This window comes from Enhydra lutris, unplaced genomic scaffold (genome assembly GCF_002288905.1).
Source record: "Enhydra lutris kenyoni isolate GAN:26980312 unplaced genomic scaffold, ASM228890v2 scaffoldscaffold9, whole genome shotgun sequence".
In the NCBI taxonomy this organism is placed as follows: domain Eukaryota; kingdom Metazoa; phylum Chordata; class Mammalia; order Carnivora; family Mustelidae; genus Enhydra; species Enhydra lutris.
The window spans coordinates 23,182,291-23,203,209 of NW_019154093.1; the positions used below are offsets into that span (position 1 = coordinate 23,182,291).

The 20,919-nt window shown below is 44.4% G+C and overlaps 1 protein-coding gene across 2 annotated transcripts in view; it reads right to left on the reverse strand.

The window, feature by feature from the left end:
• The window catches only part of LOC111143561 (Yip1 domain family member 1), a 39,335-nt gene extending 21,590 nt beyond the window's left edge, over positions 1 to 17,745 (reverse strand). The window contains exons 1-7 of one of the 2 annotated variants that reach the window (XM_022497385.1): positions 17,636 to 17,745; positions 17,279 to 17,350; positions 16,826 to 16,905; positions 11,851 to 12,011; positions 7,426 to 7,506; positions 7,097 to 7,184; positions 1,138 to 1,254 (exon numbers count right to left, since the gene is read on the reverse strand). In XM_022497385.1, coding sequence (XP_022353093.1) covers positions 1,138 to 1,254; positions 7,097 to 7,184; positions 7,426 to 7,506; positions 11,851 to 12,011; positions 16,826 to 16,856 — 478 coding nt within the window. In that variant the 5' untranslated portion in view covers positions 16,857 to 16,905; positions 17,279 to 17,350; positions 17,636 to 17,745. The remainder of the gene's footprint in view (positions 1 to 1,137; positions 1,255 to 7,096; positions 7,185 to 7,425; positions 7,507 to 11,850; positions 12,012 to 16,825; positions 16,906 to 17,278; positions 17,351 to 17,635) is intronic. The other variant, XM_022497386.1, reaches the window with a different exon arrangement.
• Positions 17,746 to 20,919: the final 3,174 nt, after the last annotated feature.

Sequence of the window (20,919 nt, forward strand, 5' to 3'; positions counted from 1 at the left end):
ACATGAGAGACATAACACACACACAGAGGTAACTATGTATCTCCCTACACACACATATGTGTGCATGTGCAGGAACTCTTTTTTGTGTAGGGCATTATTCCAACCTCTTTACATACATCAATTCTTCATTCTCACAACAGCCCAACAGTATAGGTATTATTATTCCCATTGCACTCATAAGGAATCTGAGGCCAACAGCAATGAGCTAATTTGCCCAATCCGTAGAAGCTAATGAGTGGTGGAACTGGAACCTGAAGCCTGTGACCTGGTTCTGGAGACTGTGCTCTTAGCCTCATCTATCTAGAGCCTCTCAACAGGACAGCAGGCAGGCAGAGGGGCAGGGGGAGGCAAAGAGAGGGCAGAAGAAGTGACACACTCAATCTCCTACAAAGCCAAACTTCCTCACTGGGGGGCGGCTGTCCTCTGCAAGTCTCTAAAACACTGTTTGTTGCTTTCTTTGTGTAATAATCCAATATTGCCACAAGAAAGGAAGTTTTAAAACAATGTCATCCACAAGCCCATCGCTAGGACAAACTCCTTTCTATGTTCTCCCTGAGAGACCCTCTGACCATTTGCAGACTTCTCTGTAACAATGTTGCCAACAGCACAGGCATAATTTTGGATTATCAGTGTCCCACATTGTTCTAAGTGCTTCATGATTAGGGGCTACCGACCCAGCTAGTTGAGTCACCGAGACTTAAAAAACAATGCCCCTATTGTTACCAACATCTGGATAATACAAATAATGCTACAATGGAGACTTTCATGCACACTGCTTTTTACTTACTTTGCACATTTTTCTTTGGACAAATTCCAATTGCTACTTGGCCTTGCCTTCCAGCTCCCCAAAAGAAACGTGGATTCACAATATCGTGCATGTACTCAAGGCCACTAAATGGTATACATTAAAAGAGTTAAAATGGTCAATGTTACGGTATGCGTATTTTACCACAATAAAATAAAAGATCATGTAGATTTATATAGATGGGTGGTAATTCTGAGATGATAAGTATGTTTGAATCCTTAAAGACAAAAAGCTGGGCTGCAGCACCTAGAGACAGGGGCCCAAGAGCTTAGTAAAAGGAACTCATGGTTACAAACTGAAAGCCTTCCAAATGAGTCAAGCTATTCACCAACCTTTTCGGAATTCAGGCACATAATGGTATGTCTTCTCTCCCAGATGGATTAAGAAGTTGGAAAGATTCCCACTAATTGCTATGGCAAAAACCAGTGTGGCACAGATCCAAAAGGGGCCTGCAGAGAAAACCAGAAAATTCAGTCAAGAAAATGAAGCCCTGCTTCTGGACACTTACAGAGTAATTTCTTATCTCCCTCTCGCTATTCATGTAAGCAAGGGAAAATGAATTTTAGATGCAATCAATGCTCATTTAATGGGAATCTTCTTTTTTAAAAGGTCAAACACACAACTCAGCAATTAGGTGCATTGAAGACGGGAGACTGAATGAAAAGGCCAAAACACCTTCCACAATTAGGTGAATAAAGACACTAATTTGTTTATAGCTTCTTTCATTAGAGGATCGTCCAAAAAATCATGGACATTTTGTTAAATCTTCACCATCGGGGTACAGGAAGCAAAGTTTACTTCCCTTATCTAAGTGCCAAATGTTAATTAATGCCAGAGAAAAATAAATCAGGCAGGTCCTTCTGCAATCTAAATGGAAGAATAGGGCGAGCAGAACACTTTAGGGAAGAGTTAATTTAATGTAGCAGTTTATCATGGGTGTGTGTGTGCAAGTAATGTGTGTTTAAGGCTCTGTTTTTCTAATGAAAAAGTAATACATGCACATAGTTCAGTGTTCAAAAGGTACAAAGAGAATCTAGAGAAAAATAAACTTCCTTCCCTCTCTCTCTGTTCCCTAGCTCTGTGCATTTCTCCTCCCCAGAGCTTGCCGCCATAACCCGTTTCTGGCAAATCCTGCCAGAGATTTCTACATACCTATAAACAAATGCGTATGTGGTGTGTGTTTATATAAATGATAACATACATACGTATATATATATATATATATATATATATATATATATGTGTGTGTGTGTGTGTGTGTGTGTATGTATAATATGTACATATATATCTTGCTCTGTACTATTTCCACTTTAATATCTAGAGATTCTACCATAGCTATTCATAAAAATCAACTCACTCTTTTTTTAGTGGTTATCAAATATCCCACTGCATGAACGAGTACACCGTGCTTTGCAAATCCTTTTCACGATTTCACTTGATTTCATGAATGCCACCCTTGTTTCTCCCTATCTAGAAAAAGTTCTATGTAGAACAAATTTTTTTTAAAGACTTTATTTATTTATTTATTTATTTATTTATTTATTTGACAGAGATCACAAGTAGGCAGAGAGGCAGGCAGAGACAGAGAGGGGAGGAAGCAGACTCCCTGCCAAGCAGAGAGCCTGATGTGGGACTTGATCCCAGGACTCTGGGATCATGACCTGAGCCGAAGGCAGAGGCCCCAACCCACTGAGCCACCCAGGTGCCCCCAAACAGAATTTTTAAATCGAGAGATTTCTAATAAATTTTAGGAATTTAATTTTCCAATTTCACCAATGTTTTGGGACACCTTTGGGAATAACCATAGGTGCCTTGACATATCACAAAATTCAGAAAATTACTGTGCTGCGGGAGATGCCTGGCAGAAACGGGTTAGCACTTCTCCAAGCCAGACTGGTTCCTGACAGTGGGAAAGGGAGCACAAGTAACTGACTGAGACGACTGAGACGCTCCAAGACTCACCAACAGTGGCTTTCCACTAATTGCTACTGACTCGCTAGCCTGCACGCTCTCTGCTACAGTACTAAATCTGGTTCACTGTATTATTCTGTGTACTGACCATACGAAAGAGGCAACAAACAAACAAGACCAAAACACCTCCTACAATTCAGCAATTAAAAAACCCCCCAAAGCTCTGTTGAACAAATGAACAAAACTGACCCTGTGTTGTCAATGGGCCAAGACCACAAGTGGCCCAAGTATTATACTTTCTATCACTAGAAAGCAGAGAGCATCATATCCTACTGGCCGTTACTTGTAAGAACCCACTGTCCTCTAGACCCGGGCCCGGATGCTGGGGACACCACGATGCACAACAGACACAGTCACTGTGTCCTGTGCCTGCGGGCACATAGACAGCTCGGATTCCAGAGGCACACAACCGCCCACGCATCCCAGGGCCTGCCAGGTTGCTTCATACGCCTTCTCTCTTCCTCTCTCCTGCCAAATTCTTACTCTTATTATGGGGCGGGGTGGGAGGGAGCCTTAATTTAGTTTGCATTATGCATTTTTATATTATAAAATATTTCTAACACCCAAGAAAGTACAAAGAATGATAAAACCAACCCTGGTGTACCCGTCATGCTACTTTTTCAAGTCTTTCTAACGGGGTCAAATTTCTCACATCCTTCTATGACATACTTTTTTTCATTTATCTTTTGTTCTGAGATTTAGCCACCTTGATGCGTGTCGATCTCATTCATTCTTAAAAACTGCAGATTCTGTGTATGAACACACCGCAGTTCACGTCTCTTCTCCTGATGATGAATATGCGGTTGCTTCTGAGTATTTGCTCTTGTAAGCATTGCTGCTGCAGTCAATATTCTTCCATGTCTTTTTCTGTATTTGTGAGTTTCTCTCGGAGTGGAACTGCTAAGTGGTAGGGTATGAGCATCTTCCAATGGCTCCCATTCGCATACCGCTTACATCCCCACCAGACACACAGAAGTTTCCACTGCTGTGCACATTCTTGACAACTCTCGGTATTAATGTTTCTGATGCTCTGACTTAAGAGTACGTCACTCCTGTGCTCAAACCCTCCAGTGGCTTTGCACTCATGAAAAAGCTGAAGTCCTCTTTGTTGCCAAAATTCGACATAACTTACCCCTGCACTCTGCCCCTCTGACCTCCTCTATTAGGTCCCCTTCTTCCCTCCTGCCCGGTCACACTAGTCTCTGCTATTCTCTGAGCATACCGAGCCAACTGTCTGCCTCAGGGCCTTTGTGCTTACTGCGCCCGTGGCTTCAGATGCCTTCCCCTTAGGTATCTACGTGGCTTGCTGCTGATTCCTCCAGGCCTTTACAGTAAATTCACCTCTTAATTTTTTTTTTTTTTGAATTTCAAATCCCCCCACCCAAACTTTCTGTCCTTTAAATTTTTCACCTTGGCCTTTAACACCAGCATATTTTTTTTTAAAGATTTTATTTATTTATTTGACAGAGATCGCAAGTAGGCAGAGAGGCAGGCAGAGAGAGGAGGAAGCAGGCTCCCTGCTGAGCAGAGAGCCCGATGCGGGGCTCGATCCCAGGACCCCGGGACCATGACCCAAGCCAAAGGCAGTGGCTTTAACCCACTGAGCCACCCAGGCGCCCCAGCATATATTTTTTTAAGATTTTATTTATTTATTTGACAGAGAGAGAGATAGATCACAAGTAGGCAGAGAGGCAGGCAGAGAGAAAGGGGGAAGCAGGCTCCCTGCTGAGCAGAGAGCCTGATGTGGGGCTCGATCCCAGGACCCTGAGACCATGACCTGAGCCGAAGGCAGAGGCTTAACCCACTGAGCCACCCAGGCACCCCACCACTAGCGTATATTACCTGACTTTTCTTATGTGTTTATTGCTAAGCTCAGTAGATTCTAAACTGCCTCAAAACAAGGATTTTTGTCTGTTTTCCTCATTGCTCTGTGTCTGGTGCCTAGAATAGTGAAGTGCTCAATATTTGCTGAATTAACTGAATGAATGAAGACAAGCCCATTTGGACATGCTAGCTAAAATGATGAGCACAATATAATATCTTGTTTTGTTTTTATTTCCCTGATTACAGGTGGGACTCAGCATCTTTGCATGTTTTGGTGGGCCATCTGGGTTTCCTTTTCTGTGAATTGCTCATTTTCCCCCAGAACTTATAACTGGTTTTATTCTCATAACTGGTAGGAGTTCTAAACATATTCCTGCTTTTCATCCTTTGTTGCTTATGAGAATTGCAAATATTACATCTGGTTTGTTGCTTAATCTTTTTTTAAAATTTTTACTTTGCTTATGGTTTATTTTGTGGTATAGAAATTTTATATTTTAGTTTACATGCAGTCAAATTCACCAATCTCTCCCTCCAATTCTGCAGACTGATGCTTTTGTCACCTTTTTCCAGACCACTGCCTCCACTTTCCTGCCAAGGCCCAGTCTTCTCCTCTATCAAGCTCTTTACCTATGTGGTACCTCCTTTTTCTTAACAATGTCTATGAGCCCATGAGGCTAATAGTATTGTGAAGGAAGTAAGCTTTGGGTTCAAATCCTGACTTTGCTATGAAAGGAAGCATACCAGAGTGGTGGGGGATATCGGTTAAGAGCTATGGTGCTGATTTGAAAACCGAGCCCAGCCACTCACTAGCTACAGGATCTTAGGCATGATACTTGACCTCTGCGTGACTCAGTGTCCTCCTCCTCACCCATACAATGGGATAATAAGAGTAACTGCCTCATAACATTCAGGTTGTCATGAGGATGAAGTGAGTTTATCCAGGTTCTCCCCCAATGACAGGGACACACAGTTTGCTAGTGTCATTTTCAAGGCTAAGTCTGTGACTGTGGGCAAGCTCTGCTCCCCAAATTTCCATTTTCTCTTTTGTAAGACAAGGCTACCTCAGAGCGGGGAAAATAAAACTGTGAAACAGTAACACGGAGCTGAGCTCTTGGCACTTGGCTCAACAGATGTTCGTTCTCTCGTTTCTCTCTCCTTGGGAGTGGAGACTATGACTGCATCTTTGAATTCTCGGTCTGTAGCACAAAATAGGGTGCTCAAAAATTGTTGGCGTGCTTCCTGTGCCAGGTGCTGATGGCACGGATCTCTCAGACACACGGCCTGTCTCTCAAGATCTCGGGCTAGAAGAACGAATGAGAGAGCTGGAGAGAGACCACCTTGACAACACTTAGACGAGAGACATGGGCCAAGGCAGGATGTGTGCGCGGTGCTCCCTGGTGCTCTAGACGCGGCACCGACATCTGGCTGGGGCTGCTGGTGCTGCCAGAGAGAGGAGCCAGCTGGGAGGTGCCTCTCTTCAGCCTCCTCCGCAGCCATTCCCCTTTCACTGGCTCCAAAGACTGGACATCCATGCCAGGTGATGAAAAGGTTCTATAGCTTAAAATCATCAGGCAAAGAGAATAAAGATGGGCTTTATGGAACACTGAGCTAGTTCTAGTTCGACTTTTTTAGTTTGGTTTCCTCACAGGGAAAAGAGGGATAATCACACTTGATCCAGAGTCTTGTTGAAAGGACTAAACAGTGAATGCAGTCATTGGCACACAACAGATCCTCATGAATTCCTTCTCCTCTTATAATCAACATACGTACAAAATATGCAACATATTACTCTAATACTTACTTAGGACTCAGCATACATTTTCCTGAGCCTCATCGAGCTTCAGCGTCCTCATTTGAGAAATGCAGATAATGGCATCTACCCCAGAGAACTTAAGGTGACCATGCACACAGTCTTGTGCAGAAAACCCACACACAGAAAGCACCCGGAGCCGCTGGCTCTCTTCTCTTCTTTCAAACACGGAAGGCCGCGGTTGTGGGAGTCCTTGCCCTCAGGAGCACTGGGTGGGGGCCTCTCACCTTCCTTCAGTCAGTAGGGAGGTCAAGGCTGACAGTCATCCCTCCGCCCGCTGCTCTTACAGACTTCCAGTGCCGCTGGCTGAGCCCCACGGGGAGCCAGCTCATCGGAGCGACAGCTGGGACTCGGCACACGAATGAGTAAGTGCGAGAGTCCCTTCCCCACACTTCTCCCCACCATCAAATCCTCTAGAGTTAAAATCAACAATCTTCTCTTAGAGTGACTTAATTCGTCTCAAGTTTGTAGTGTCATTTGAAGACTCTGAAAACACACACTAATTACCTGTCATCGCGGCATTCCATAACACAGAATTGTATTTCCCCCAAAAAGACTGTCAGAAGAGCTGAATAAAATGTCCCATGCCCCGCCAACAGTGCCCTTTTCCAACTTTTCAGGCAATCCACGGACTCATCTGGATTCAACCGGTACACGGTAAAGAATCAAAACGATGCTATACGTACCATAAAGATCAGGATTGCTGCGGATATACAGCCGCACGAAGTTTTTCCCTGGTATCGGCAAAAGAGACCCTTTTATCCTGTCAAAGACCTGGAAAATAACACAGCAGTAAGTCTACTGAAGACTTCTTTAAAGTTTAATAAATTCAAATACTGTAAAACTGAAACTCTGTTATTACAGCTCTTACAATAAGAGTATTTTCAAATGCCAACCTTTACTTTTGTAAGACCATATCCAGGATACAAAAGCTTTCATGTCATGTGACTGTTTAACCATAAAAGACAAAAGTTTCCACTACCAGCGAAAAGAAAGGTGAAACTGGTTTACAAACCTGGTAAGTGTCTACGTCAAAGAATGTTTGATAGTATTCAAATGTCCAGAAGGGGGAGCTTTTCTTCTGTCCAGCAAGTAACTGTCAGAGGTAAAATAAAATGTAATGAACACGGAAGTAATTTCCTTCTATCAGCTACATAGACACTGGGAGCTGATCTAATGGCAAATCAAGACGCATGGAAGATGGAGCTCTTCGGCATTCATCTACTTTGCAACAGCTGTGCCCAGCTCAGCCTGATAGAAAACAAGCGTCCGTTTTTGAAGTCACATCGAAAGACTTCAATTCCTGGACCGTCCACCAGGGAGAGACTTGTCAAATCACTAGACTCTGTTCTCCCGAAAAAGCACTGTGAACAAGATCCCCCTTACAGGATTATAGGAAGGACTGTTCTATATAATCTGTATCAGGTACAGTAACATATATACGCATAGATACACACGAACATGTACAAACCTCCTCAAGATTCTTGCACTATCACCACCTGAATTCTCAAAAAATCGATCTACTGATTTACTTTCACATACTAAACACTTAAAATATACTCCTCTGATGACAAAAAAAAAAACAAACCCATACACACACACAAAAAAAAGAAGCTAAAAAAACAAAAAAGAACATAAAAAAAACAAAAAAACCCACAAAAATTCCAATTTAGAAGAGGCACATGAGGGCACATCGGTCCCAACAGCGCCACTATTCGACAGTGTAATGAAGGCCCCTTGCCACTTCAGGTCTTTCATGAGGAGTCATACAGCACAAGGCACAGATGGCCTATGAGAAGTTCTGCATGACAAGGGAAGGTGCTCCAGGTAGGTATTTTTTGTTCATTAAAAGGACAATTTTTCCATGATTTAAGTTGCCCAATAATGGCAGTGGCCGCTTCCCATGGTAATGAACAGCCTGCTTCTGGAGGTATTCAAGTGTTGTCTTTCTGACATACCACAGATGGCATATATCCTGGGAGGGAAGCTGAAACAAAGGAAACTGAAGTTTCTTTTGAACTCTAGTATTGATTGATCTAGTATTGATCAAGATATTGAATTCCACATGTTCTGTAAGTTAGGACAAGGAATTCAGTATCTATCATAGACTATTGGTAACATCTTCCCAATTCCTAGATGAATTAAGATAATGGATAGAATGTTTCAGGGTTTTTTTTTTTTTAATATTTTATTTATTTATTTGACAGACAGAGATCACAAGTAGGCAGAGAGGCAGGCAGAGAGAGAGGAGGAAGCAGGCTCCCTGCAGAGCAGAGAGCCTGATGCAGGGCTCGATCTCAGGACCCTGGGATCATGACCTGAACCAAAGGCCGAGGCTTTAACCCACTGAGCCACCCAGGCGCCCCAGAATGTTTCAGTTTTAAGATTTCTTTCCCCTTACACATTTCTCGAACTTTTGATGCCTGCTGTTGCTCAGTGTGATGGTTAATTTTATGCATCACCTTGCTAGGCCACAGTGCCCAGATATTTGGTCAGACATTATTCTGGATGTTTCTGTGATGGTGTGTTTGGATAAGGTTTACATTTAAATTGGTGGACTTTCTGAGTAAATCAGATTACCCTCCACAATGTGGGGAGGCCATAGCAATCAGGAGCAGGCCTGAACAGAAAAAAAGGGGGACCTCTCTGAGCAAGAGGGACTTCTCCAGCAGACTGCCTTTGGACTTCCTCTGCTGTACCAGCTCTTCCTGGATCTACAGCAAAATGTCTTTGGACTCAAACTCCAACTCCTTCCTGAATCTCAGCCTACCAGCTACTTTTATCAGATTTTGGATGCACCAAGCATCCACAATCACATGAACCAATTTTTTAAAAACAAACCTCTTTCAGGATACCTGGCTGGCTCAGTCAATTGAGGGTCCAACTCTTGATTTTAGCTCAGATCATGATCTCATGGGTTGTGAGATCGAGCCCCGGGTCAGGGAGTCTACTTGAGGATTCTCTCCCTCTGCCCTTCTCCTCACTTGTGCACTCATGTGAAATAAATAAATATTTTTCAAATATTAAAATAAATACGGGGGTGCCTGGTCGGTTAAGCATCTGCCTTTGGTTCAGTTCATGATCTCAGGGTCCTGGGACTGAGCCCTGAGTTGGGCTCCCTGTTCAGTGGGGAGTCCGCTTCTCCCTCTGCCTCTCCCCTTTCTCATGCTCTCTTTCTCTCTCTCAAATAAATAAAATTATTTTTTAAAAAATTAAAATAAATAAATAAACCTCTTTCTCTATAAATATACATTGTTCTATTTCTCTGGAGGACTCAAATTAATTGTGTATACAGAGGCAAGTTATTTAAACTTTGTGCCTCAGAAAAAATAAATAAATAAATAAATAAATAAATAAACTTTGTGCCTCAGGATTCCCCTTTGTAAAATGAAGATAAGAATAGTTCCTCGTATATGAGTTGTTTTGAGGATTCAATAAGATGATCCAATAAGGAACTTTAAATGGTGTGTGGCAGCTGTTAGACACAGAATGAACACCAGATATTGTAATGATAATGACGACAACAGTCAACATTGCTATTTTCTTACATTTCAGATGAGGAAGCCCAGTTGTGGGAAAGTTCATGTACCTTACCCAAGACCACATAGCTATTACTACTGGCTGGGCCAGGAATCAAAGTTAGGCTCCTAGGCCTAAGATCTTTTTTTTTTTTTTAAAGATTTTATTTATTTGACAGACAGAGATCACAAGTGGGCAGAGAGGCAGGCAGAGGTGGGGGGGGAAGCAGGCTCTCTGCTGAGCAGAGAGCCCGATATGGGGCTCGATCCCAGGACCCTGAGATCATGACCTGAGCTGAAGGGAGAGGCTTAACCCACTGAGCCACCCAGATGCCCCAGAATAGGGGTTTTGTTGGGTGGGTGCAATAGAATAAGGGAGGTCAGGATTTGGGCAGAGGTTTAACCCACCGAGCCACCCAGGTACCCCTCCTAGGCTTAAGATCTTGCCACAGTATCTAGTATATAAGGATATTTAATTTAGCATAAACTTCAATACTTATTTTGATATTTCATGGAGTTCCACAAAGACCACCTGGCACCCAAGAGCTAAACTATTTAATAAGCCTCTGGACTCAATGCTATAAACGGGGTACTCCTCTAGGGTATTACAGTCATGACTGCATTTATAAAATATTAATAGAGGGATGCCTGGGTGGCTCAGCTGGTTAAGCCGTTGCCTTCGGCTCAGGTCATCATCCCAGGGTCCTGGGATTGAGTCCCACATCAGGCTCCTTGCTCATCAGGGAGCCTGCTTTTCTCTCTGCCTCTGCCTACCACTCTGCCTGCCTGAGCCTTCTCTCTCTCTCTCTCTGACAAATGAATAAATAAATAAAATCTTTAAAATATTTTTTTTAAAGATTTTATTTATTTATTTGTCAGAGAGAGAGAGGGAGAGAGAGCAAGCACAGGCAGACAGAATGGCAGGCAGAGGGAGAAGCAAGCTCCCTGATGAGCAAGGAGCCCGATGCGGGACTCGATCCCGGGACGCCGGGATCACGACCTGAGCCGAAGGCAGCTGCTTAACCAACTGAGCCACCCAGGCGTCCCAAAATCTTTAAAATATTAATAGAAATTCTATTTTCCAGAACACACCAATAGTACACACAGAAATAAATCTTTGTGATCAAAACCAGCCCCTGATATTTACTGTCCAACCAGATACAGAAACCTAGAGGTCTTCCTAGAACCCTCTCTCTCCCTCACCCATTTCTCACCAAGTCCTACTGACCCCACCACCCAAATCACCTGTGTCTAACTCTAGTTCTGGCTTCATCACTTCTAGCCTAGACCACCTCCAGGGTCGCCTACCTGGCCTTCTGGCCTCCAGTCCATCTCCTTCCAATTTATACCTAAAAAGGCCACAGTATCTTTATCTTTAAATTTAGCTGGCCATATCATCTAAAATCTTTCAGTAGCTCCTGATAGCTTTCAGAATACGATTCCTATTCATTCGACTGGGTCCCTGCCGAGCCATGTGGCCTCAGCTTCTGTCTTCACCTATATTTTGCTCCCAATGTAAGTGAAGACGGGAAAAATGCTGTGTGTGCCATGTTCTTCTCTGCCTCTTTGGCTTTGCCAAAACAGTTCCCTTTGCCTAGTTCACCCTTCCCTGCCTTCTTCCCTTGGCCACCTCCTATGCTGGTGCCAAGACTCAGTTTAGGGTCACTACCTCCCCAATGCCCTCGCTCTGCTCCCGCAGCCCTGGTGTCCCCTTTACCAGCATGTTTCCCATGGGTAACAATGGCCTGGGTACCTGTCTGTCTCTCCCCGTACCCCTACTCCGAGGCAGAGGACACATGTGACCCACCTTTGGATCGTCACTGCCCGGCACTCTGTGTGGCACCCAGGAGACAGTGAATAAATGCATAAAGAAGTTTTTAAAACGTTAAAAGGAAAAACCAATTTCAAAGGCAAGTTCAAACCTCAGTTTTGTCAGAGTCATCGTTCCCCAGCAAGTCATCGTCCTCTTCACCCCCTGAGCCTCTGGGGAGTCCTGGTTGGTGTGTCGGGCTCTCACTAGGACCCTCGATGTGTATCATAGTGGCACCGGGGTTTGCTGCTGAAGTGGCTGCATCACCGAATTCTGAAAGCAATCAGAAGCCTTATCCACACTGGAAATGCTAGACTTTTCATTTAAAGGCAAGCTGTTACAACCCCCGCTTTGCTATAGACTCAACTTGATACAAATGGCAAAAGGCTCTGAAGAAAAACTCATCTAGAAATCAACCTTGTTAAAAGGATTATAAAGACAACACAATATGGAGTCAGACGTGGATTTTAGTCCTGGCTTAGTTACTTACTAACAAAATGAGCTTGAGTAAATAACCCAATGCCTATAAGCTTCAGTATTCTCACTTACGCAATGGGGAGAAAAATACTTATCTTCAGAGAACAGTATCTTCAGAGAATTTGGGGAAAGTTCGAAATCTTACCAGGGTCAAGTCCTTAGCTGAGTGGCTGGCCCACAGCAAGTACCCAATCTAAACCTCTCTTCTTTGATTCAAGGTCAAAAAATGTTAATGGAAGTTAATTTTTCCGAGAATTCCTATGTAATTACCATGGAAAACATAGGGTCAAAAGTGAAAGTAGAAACCACAGAATAAATATCACTAACCAGTCCTGCTCCATAAAGGCAAACACTAATAATTTTTGGTATGTTTCCTTCTCTCTACACAGTGAATCCGTAGAGTCATGCCAGTGATGAACATTCATTCATTCAACAAATATTTACTGCACGTCTCCAGTGTGCCAAGTACTGATCTAGGATGTGATACTATATAAACTATTTTGCATCCTGCTCTGTCGTCTAGACATTATAGAAAAACTGATTTTTTCATTTTATGTCAGTCTTTACAACAATCCTGTTCAAAACTATAAAATCTTCCATCAGCTGGGAGGTGGAAAGAGTAGGAAAGACTGTTAAGTTGGACATTTGGGGTGTTTCCAACTTTTCATTACAAAAATAACACCGTAAGAAATATCTGCAGAGAAAAAGCCCCTGAGTTATTACCTATGAACACTGATCACTGCAATCACCAGGGCAAGGGGTACAAACCATTCATAAGGCTCTTAAGCCACGGTGATAAATTGCTTTCCAAAAGAACCTCAACTATTGACAACCACCAGCAATGATGGAGACTTCCTGTCTCTGGGTATTCTAACAAACTTTATTTAGCTGCTCTTGAATAAAACTCAAGGCAGCTCTGAATCTTGGAAGGATTAAGGAAGAGTACGGCAGGGCACTATTATAAAACTACAAAGCATGGGGGCGCCTGGGCGGCTCAGTTGGTTGCGCCTTTGTGCCTTCGGCTGAGGTCACAATACTGGGGTCCTGGGATAGAACCCCAGTTGGGATCCCTGCTCAGCTGGGAGTCTGTTCTCCCTCTCCCTCATTCCCCTGCTTGTGTGCTCATTCGTGCTCTCTCTCAAATAATTCAATAAAATCTTTTTAAAAAATTAAAAAATAAAACTGCTAGCATAGCACGAATCCTACAACCAGCAGTTTTGTCAAGCGCTTCAACAGTCTGATGCTAAAGTTTTTAAAAATTACTTAAAGGTATTGTTCTTCCAGAGAGCAACGCCCTAAGGACTGGATCTCTCTGTGCCTACTTTATGATCAGAAATTCTAGTTGATTTACAAGGAAGCAGTTTTGTGTGCCATTCACGCTGGTCTTTTTAACACTGCTTTAAGCTTACTGCAGTATATGTATTGGGATTTTCCTGTAAAATGGGTGTAATTTTCTCTGAATACAGGTATGTGACAACAAGAGAAGTTGCTTGCATGCCAGTTCAAATTGTTCTATATAAAAATGCTGTTAAAAGATACAGCTAGGTTATCCTAGTACCTTTTTTTTTTACTTGAAATGTTAAATCCTTTATAAAGACCATAGCAGGAAAATGGTGTACTTTTTTTTCAATTGCTAAACATAAAATGTTTGAAAATTTTAATTTTCTTTTATGTGTGCTGTCTCAAAATATGGGGGAATATAACAAATCAAAACTAATTTTTTGTAGACAGCCATTACATTTTCTAAACTGTTTCAATGCCAATGTGTGTTCTACAGAAGAGAATGGATCTAGGATAACTAGATGGGAATGGGGCTCTAGGATAACTAAGCACACTCTTACTGTCTTTCAGCTATATAAACAGTTTTAGGGCGAGAACCAGAACGACTAAAATGAATTAGGTGGCTGGTGTGTAACAATTAGTCAAGCCTCAGTCTGCAATGTTAGAGCAGCACGGTGCTCTGGAATGAGAGGGTCCTTTGTTTAAGTTAAGACTAACACTCCATGACCTTGGGCAAATGCCTCTATATCTCTGAGTCTCTGTTTCTAAAATGTAGATAACACCTATCTTACAGAGAGATTTTGGGGATGATATGAGATAATAATAAATATTGTCATAGCTATCATTTGTTGACTGGACAGGACACTAACATTTAAAAAGGTGGTCACAACTGAGGGAGTCAGACAGAGGAAGATACATTTAAGTCTCATATTTAAAAAGCGGTAGTTCAGTGGGCAGAAGGGCATGCCAAAAGGAGGAAGAGAGCGTCACTTGAGAGGGAGAAAGGACAAAGATGTTCAAAGGAGGATGATGGGGTGCCTGGGTGGCTCAGTCATTAAGCGTCTCCCTTCAGCTCAGGTCATGATCCCAGGGTCCTGGGATCGAGCCCCACATCGAGCCCCGAATCAGGCTCCTTGCTCACCGGGAAGCCTGCTTCTCCCTCTCCCACTCCCCCTGCTTATTTTCCCTTCTCTCACTCTCTCTCTGTCAAATAAATAAATAATATCTTTTTAAAAAAATAAAAAGGAGGATGATAATTCCTCTATTTGAGGGGATTAAGAAAGGCTTCTCAAAGGAGATGCCACACGAGGACAGCCAGAGGTGGGGTAGGATGGCATCGCGCACAAAAGGCATGTGAGGAGCAAGAACCAGAAGATGGAGAATGTGTGCCCTGTTTGAGAAACAGCAGGTAGCATGGTTTGACTGGAAGGTAGCGTGTGTACCTCTCACTGTCCACACGTAATGCTACATATGAGTTATTCATGTCCATCCCAGCTCCTCGAGGGCAAGCCTCGTATGTTCTTTATTTCCATCACCAACATTCTCTGCTTCTACATGCTGGCATATTCTGGCATACGCTCTGTGTGGTCTCCGTTCCTTTTCTGACACAGTGTCTCCCACCTGAAGGGTCCTGATCTCCACTTTCTCACCTGAACTACCAACTGCCTCAGGAAAGCCTTTCATGACCTCGACAGCATCCTGCGTTCTCTTCTAAAGAGCAAAATCCTAAACACCATTTATCCTAACCTCTGTGATTTGGCTCCGGCCTCATCTCTAACCTCCCCTTGTGCTAGTGTCCCCGGCCGTCTGTGCTCTGGCAGATTGGCCTTCCTTCAATTACTTGGGAAAAAAGTCAAACAAACTTCCTCCCTCCTCAGGGGCTTTGCATATGCTGTTCTCTACGCTGAATTTTCTCCCACTGTTCTCAGAAAGGATGACCAAGGAGGGCCTCTCAAATGAACTGAGATTGGAACAGAGTGAGGGGGCTTGCTATCTGGAAGAATTCCCAAACAGAAAAATGGCACAAAAGAAAGAGTGTACTTGGTGTCTAGGAGGGACAGTGACAGGCCCATGTGGGAAGGGCAGAGAGAGAAAGGGCAAGAGTAGCAGGAGAGGAGATCAGAGGACATGGAGGGTTGGAGCACTTCGGGCCTCCTAACACAGAAAACGCTCTGGCTTCTATACCTAGTGAGATGGGAGCCACTGGAAGGTTCTGAAGGAATGACATGATCTGACTTAGTTTCAAAGGACTACTGACTGCAAAATACAGACTGCAAGGAGGCAAGGGAGGAAAACAGGAAGACCAGAAGGAAGGTAAGGGCTATAATCCACATAAGAGGGGATGGTGACCTTGAGCATGAGAGGCAGAGGTGATGAGAAGTGGTTAGATGCTGGTTGTATGTTGAAGATGGAGGTGTATTTCTCTTTAAACTAATTCCATCTCTTCCTCAGATAACACTGGCTGTGAAGCCAGGCTGCCTGGGTTCAAGCCCTGCTTCACCGCGTGCTAATTACGTGACCATTAGGCAGATTACTTAATTTTTCTGTGCCTCAGTTTCCTTGCTGGTAAACAGGGAGAATAGAATAACTATTTCCTAAAGTTAACATAAAGATCAGATGAGCTAATATTTGTAAAGCAAAACAGCACCTAATATACAGTAAGTGCTGTGCGACTGTTTGCAAGACAAATAAGCATTTGTCCATCCCTAGTCTAGGTCGGGCTCCAGGTTATAAGTGATGAACTGCTCCATCAGCATTTTCATAGCTTGTGGGTACATATTTAAGTGATCATTTACCAAATTAACAGCTCCCCCACTAGATTGAGAGCTAAGTAGGGGAGTGAACTGTCTTGCTCACTCTTCTATCCCTGATAACTAGAATGACTGCCTGGTTCCTAATCACACTCATGAGATATTTACCATTTCAATGAAGGAATGACCTGATCACCTTTCACCATGATTACCTTTTTACACTTTTATCTACTCCAGCAGGGTAAAAAACTTCTCTTTTATCTTTCTATCTCCTGTATCTAGTAAGTTCGAAGTACAAAGTGGGGGCTCAGTAAATGTCTCTTGAACTAAAGCAGTAACTCTATAAACGTTTTTTGTAATCACTGTGTTCAATTAATGATGTCATCAATCTAAAGGGCTATTTGGCAAAAAAAGAACAGCGGGTGTAGATAAACAAAAAGACCTGGATGTGGCCGACATTGTTTTACCAAGATGTTTGAAATAATCTTTTTAAGTATAAATGCCAGTCTATCAATGAAAACCCATCCCTGTGACTGTGGAAATAACTGATCATAAAAGGCGGGCACCCAGCTGATGTACCTTCAAACTGCAAGTCATCTACAGCTGCCATTCAGCCAGTGGGTCTTCTCCCAATTAGTAAGAAGAAAATGTGCAGAGGTCTAAAAAGGAAAAATAAATAAACTTCATAGGATACCAGAATAAAATAGATGCAAACAATTCTTATTTCACTGTTAGAAATGGTACTGATTTCCCCCGCCTCCTTTTTTTAGTGGGGTGTGATACGTCCTGTATAAAGACAACCATTTAGCATCAGATATTATGAAACTGTCATAAATAAACTAACCCCGGGGGTCCAAAGGTTCCATCCAATATCACTCACTCCGTGAGTGTTGAAGAACCAGGTACAGATTGGAGATGTAAGGGTGAGGAAGGGGAGGCTACAGTCCGAGAGATGGTCATGAGGGCAGTGAAGAGCAAAGGCAGTTCAGCCTAGCCAGTGGTTAAGGGCACAGGCTCTGGGGTCAAACAGACCTGGGTTTGATTCCCGATTCTGCTTCTCCTCGCTGTGTGACTGTGGGCTCCTCGGGGCCTCAGTTTTCTCATCTGTAAAATGGGTTCGTAATGGTACCTACTCACAACGTGTCAGAGGCCATTAAATGAGACAGCGAGTGTAAGGCGCTTAGTGCACAGCCGAGCAATTAGTAGGTGCTGGAGTGAGGGCCACCCTGCAGCCTGGGACACACTGAACCCCAAGCAGGTCTGGGAAAGGGCTGCCCAAGAAGCAGAGGCAGTGTTTTAGGGGGAGGAGCTGGGCCGCAGCTCGCCAGGCGCGCAGGAGATCGCGGGCCACCTCTGTCCCGGGCGGGCCGGCAGACCCTGCCGCCTCACCTCGGGGGCCTCGGAGTCCAGCGGGTCCCGGGAAGGCTCCGGACTCAGTTGTTCGGCTTACGTTCGTGCCCTTTCAAGTTGCCGGAAGCCGGAGATCCGGGGGGCGGGACTTCTCCGCCTCCTCCGGGCAGAGCCCCGCCTCCTTAAAGAGACCGCAGCACCAGGACACTTTGTGGACCGGGACTCCAGAGACGGCACTCCTCCCTTTCCTCCCCACCCCCCGCGTTCCGTCGAGGCCGAGGTTCGGGTTCTTAAAGAGACAGACACCGCCACGTCCCGTGGGGAAACTGTGGGGCAGGGGAGGGGGGTGGGCGGCACAAGAGAATTCTCAAGCGTGTGGGGTCTTCTTCCTGTTTATCTATACCCTTTTCTTTATTGAAATATAAAATAGTATAAAGAAGGACGGTTGTCAAGAGGCAAAAAGTCATCAATATTCCTCGCATTCTTTTTTGGCCACAAAAATTTAATTAACCGGTGATGGAGCGGATTAGTCAAATCGCTTCTGAGTTGCGAATGAGTGATCGAGGGCGGGTGATGTCTGTTCACGTGGACACCCCCAGTAAGTGTGGCACTCCCGCGCCCCCCTCCTTCTGCCCCGGGTGGGGGCGGGGGCGGGGAAGCGGTAGGCTATGGCCTCCCGCACCCCCTTGTCCCCCAAAGCGCTCACCGCCACCCCCAGCCCGGCAGGGACCCAGTAAACCACGGCGGAGGTGCACTGGCGGACCTGCTGAGAAACCTTTTGCCCTGCCTTCTGTCTTGGCCTAGTTACGCCTACACTGCCTCCCCCTTTGGGGACCATTTTCTCCTCACTGAGAAAGCCCGCCTTGGCCTAGGACCTCGCCAGAACTTCTGCGCTCCCCTGTCTTCTGGGCTTGCTTCCAGCACCGCGACTGCTGTTGTCTGCCCATCTTTACCAGCTTGGGGGCGATCGGATTGCAAGGACCAGGAACGTCTCTGGTCTCTGGGTGCCCCGAGCCCAGCACGCAGTACTTGTTTACTGAAGGTTAACTGTAGAGTGGACAGGTTCTGGCTGTCTAAGTCCCAGAATCCTAATTCCGGGCTCACACAAAGTGGAAACTGTGGCTCTGGCCTCACCACACCCGACCCTTGTGATCAACTGAGAAGACTTTACATCTGACTAATCAATATATATGTATGTATTCTTATGCATACACACAAACAGTGTATTTGCTGAACTGACATCATGATCAGGCTTTATGCGTGCAGGATCTCTTAATTCTCAGAACAATCTTGCAGGCTTGAGGTGACTCTCCTCATTTTATAAAGAGAAAGTCAAGGCTTAGAGTATGTGCAGGGTTCTTTGGTTGAATAGGTACCAGGAATGAACCGCAATGCACATGTTCAGGTGCCCAAATATGTCAAACGCCTCTTATGCCCCATTTCAGGTCCTCTTGGCCTCACCTGCTGCATATTTCACCACTGTGGATGTTACTCGGGCACCAGCAGTTAGAACCCAAGTGAGCTTCTCCTCAAGTCCATGCCTCAGGCTTCTCACTTGTGTCATGGCTTGTGTCTTGGTGGTCAAGGGTCTGCTGCAATTGGTCAACACGGGGACAGGAGAAACCCAGGATTGCAGGGGTGGGCAGCAGACGATGCGTCATGGGACACCTCTTTAAGTAACAGAGTGAACAACTGATGCTTCTCTCTTTTTTCCCTTCAGAAAGACCCTCCTCAGATAGTTCATAAAGCTTTCTCTCTTGCAGGATCAAGCAACAAATGCCTTAGGAAGTGACCAATTTGATAATGCATCCTTGCCATGGCTGTCCTTCCTTCCCTGCTTTATAACCCCCATCCCTCACTCTTGGCTCTTGGACTCACACTTGCCAATAAAGTCCTCGTATGAGGATCCTACATTAAGGCGTGCTGGTACCAAGAACGGCCCCAGGAATTAGCCCTCAGGTTGGAATTTCCGAACTGGCCTGCTCAGCGGTGAGATGGCCAAAACCCCATTGCTGGGGTAAGTGTGTGTGTTGTGGGGGGCAGGTGAGAAAACCAAGGCTATGTATTTCTTCTCTTGGAAACAGAAATAAAATTTATATGGATATATTAGTCATAGTGATATACAAGTTTGGGCTCAAAATGAGATAAGATTCAAAGATGACTGGTTTAACTAAATTCTCAACTGCAGGCTGTTTTGCTCTGAGGGGGTATTTGGCAATATCTGAAGTCATTTTTTATTGTTGCAACTGGTGGTGTGCTACTGGGGTGCTCCTGGCCACCACAATTCTCAACATCCTACGGGCCACAGGGTAGGCCCTCACAACAAAGAATTATCTTACCCAAAATGTCAGTGGTGTCAAGGTGGAAGAACTGAGCTCAAATGTTCAGATGTTCTTATCTTGTCTGCACAAGTAGTTAAGCCCAAGTAGGTGAGCTCAGCGGGTGATGCTAATTCTACCTCTATTGCTCCGAGGGGAAGTGAACCACCGAGTAAGGGAACCCACTCTCGCTGTCCCTTAGTTAGAAGGAGAGAAGAATGAGAGGGGAGGGGGAGCTGAGGAGCAAGTCTTGCACTGATGGACAGGGAAATGGGGTGGACGGGCCACTCTGGTTAGGCATGCATGTGACCCTGGCCGAGTCCACCAGCTTTCTACTGGTGATCACACAGCTGAGCCATGCTCCAAAAAGCATCCCTAACACCCTATGAGTGACGCCCATCCCAAGGAGCGCTGTGGGAGCATCTCACCCTGACTCTTGGGGTGACAAATGAGGGATGAGCAGTTGGTACCACTTTAATTTTTTTTCTTTTGGATTTTCTAACAAACAGTATTTTGTCCTTTTTAAAGTGTGCCTCTGATAATCTCTTCCCAATTCCACAGGCGCAGTGACACCACCACCTTTGTAGTGGAAAGTCAGCAATGGTGGAACTAGTTACATTACAGAAATCAGCCAATGCTACATGTCAGGGGTTGATTTGTTGTTATGTTAATTGTCTAGACCAGGGCTGGCAGTCTTTTTCTAGAAAGTCCAGAAGAGTTAATATTTTCAGCTTTGTGGACTGCATAGTCTGTTGCAACTAGTCAACCCTCCTGTTGTAGCACAAAAGAAGACATAGGCTAAAGTATAAATGAATGAGCAGGCTGTATTCCAATAAAGCTTTATTGACAAAAATAGGCTAGAGGGCCAGATTTGGCCATGGCCCACAATTTGCCAACCCTGTTCTAGATTTACGAAAGCGACCGAGAAAATGTTGAAGTTAAGGTTAAATCTAAAAGTATGCGTTGTGCCTATAGTAGTAATATTCTGAATAACACAAAAAATCG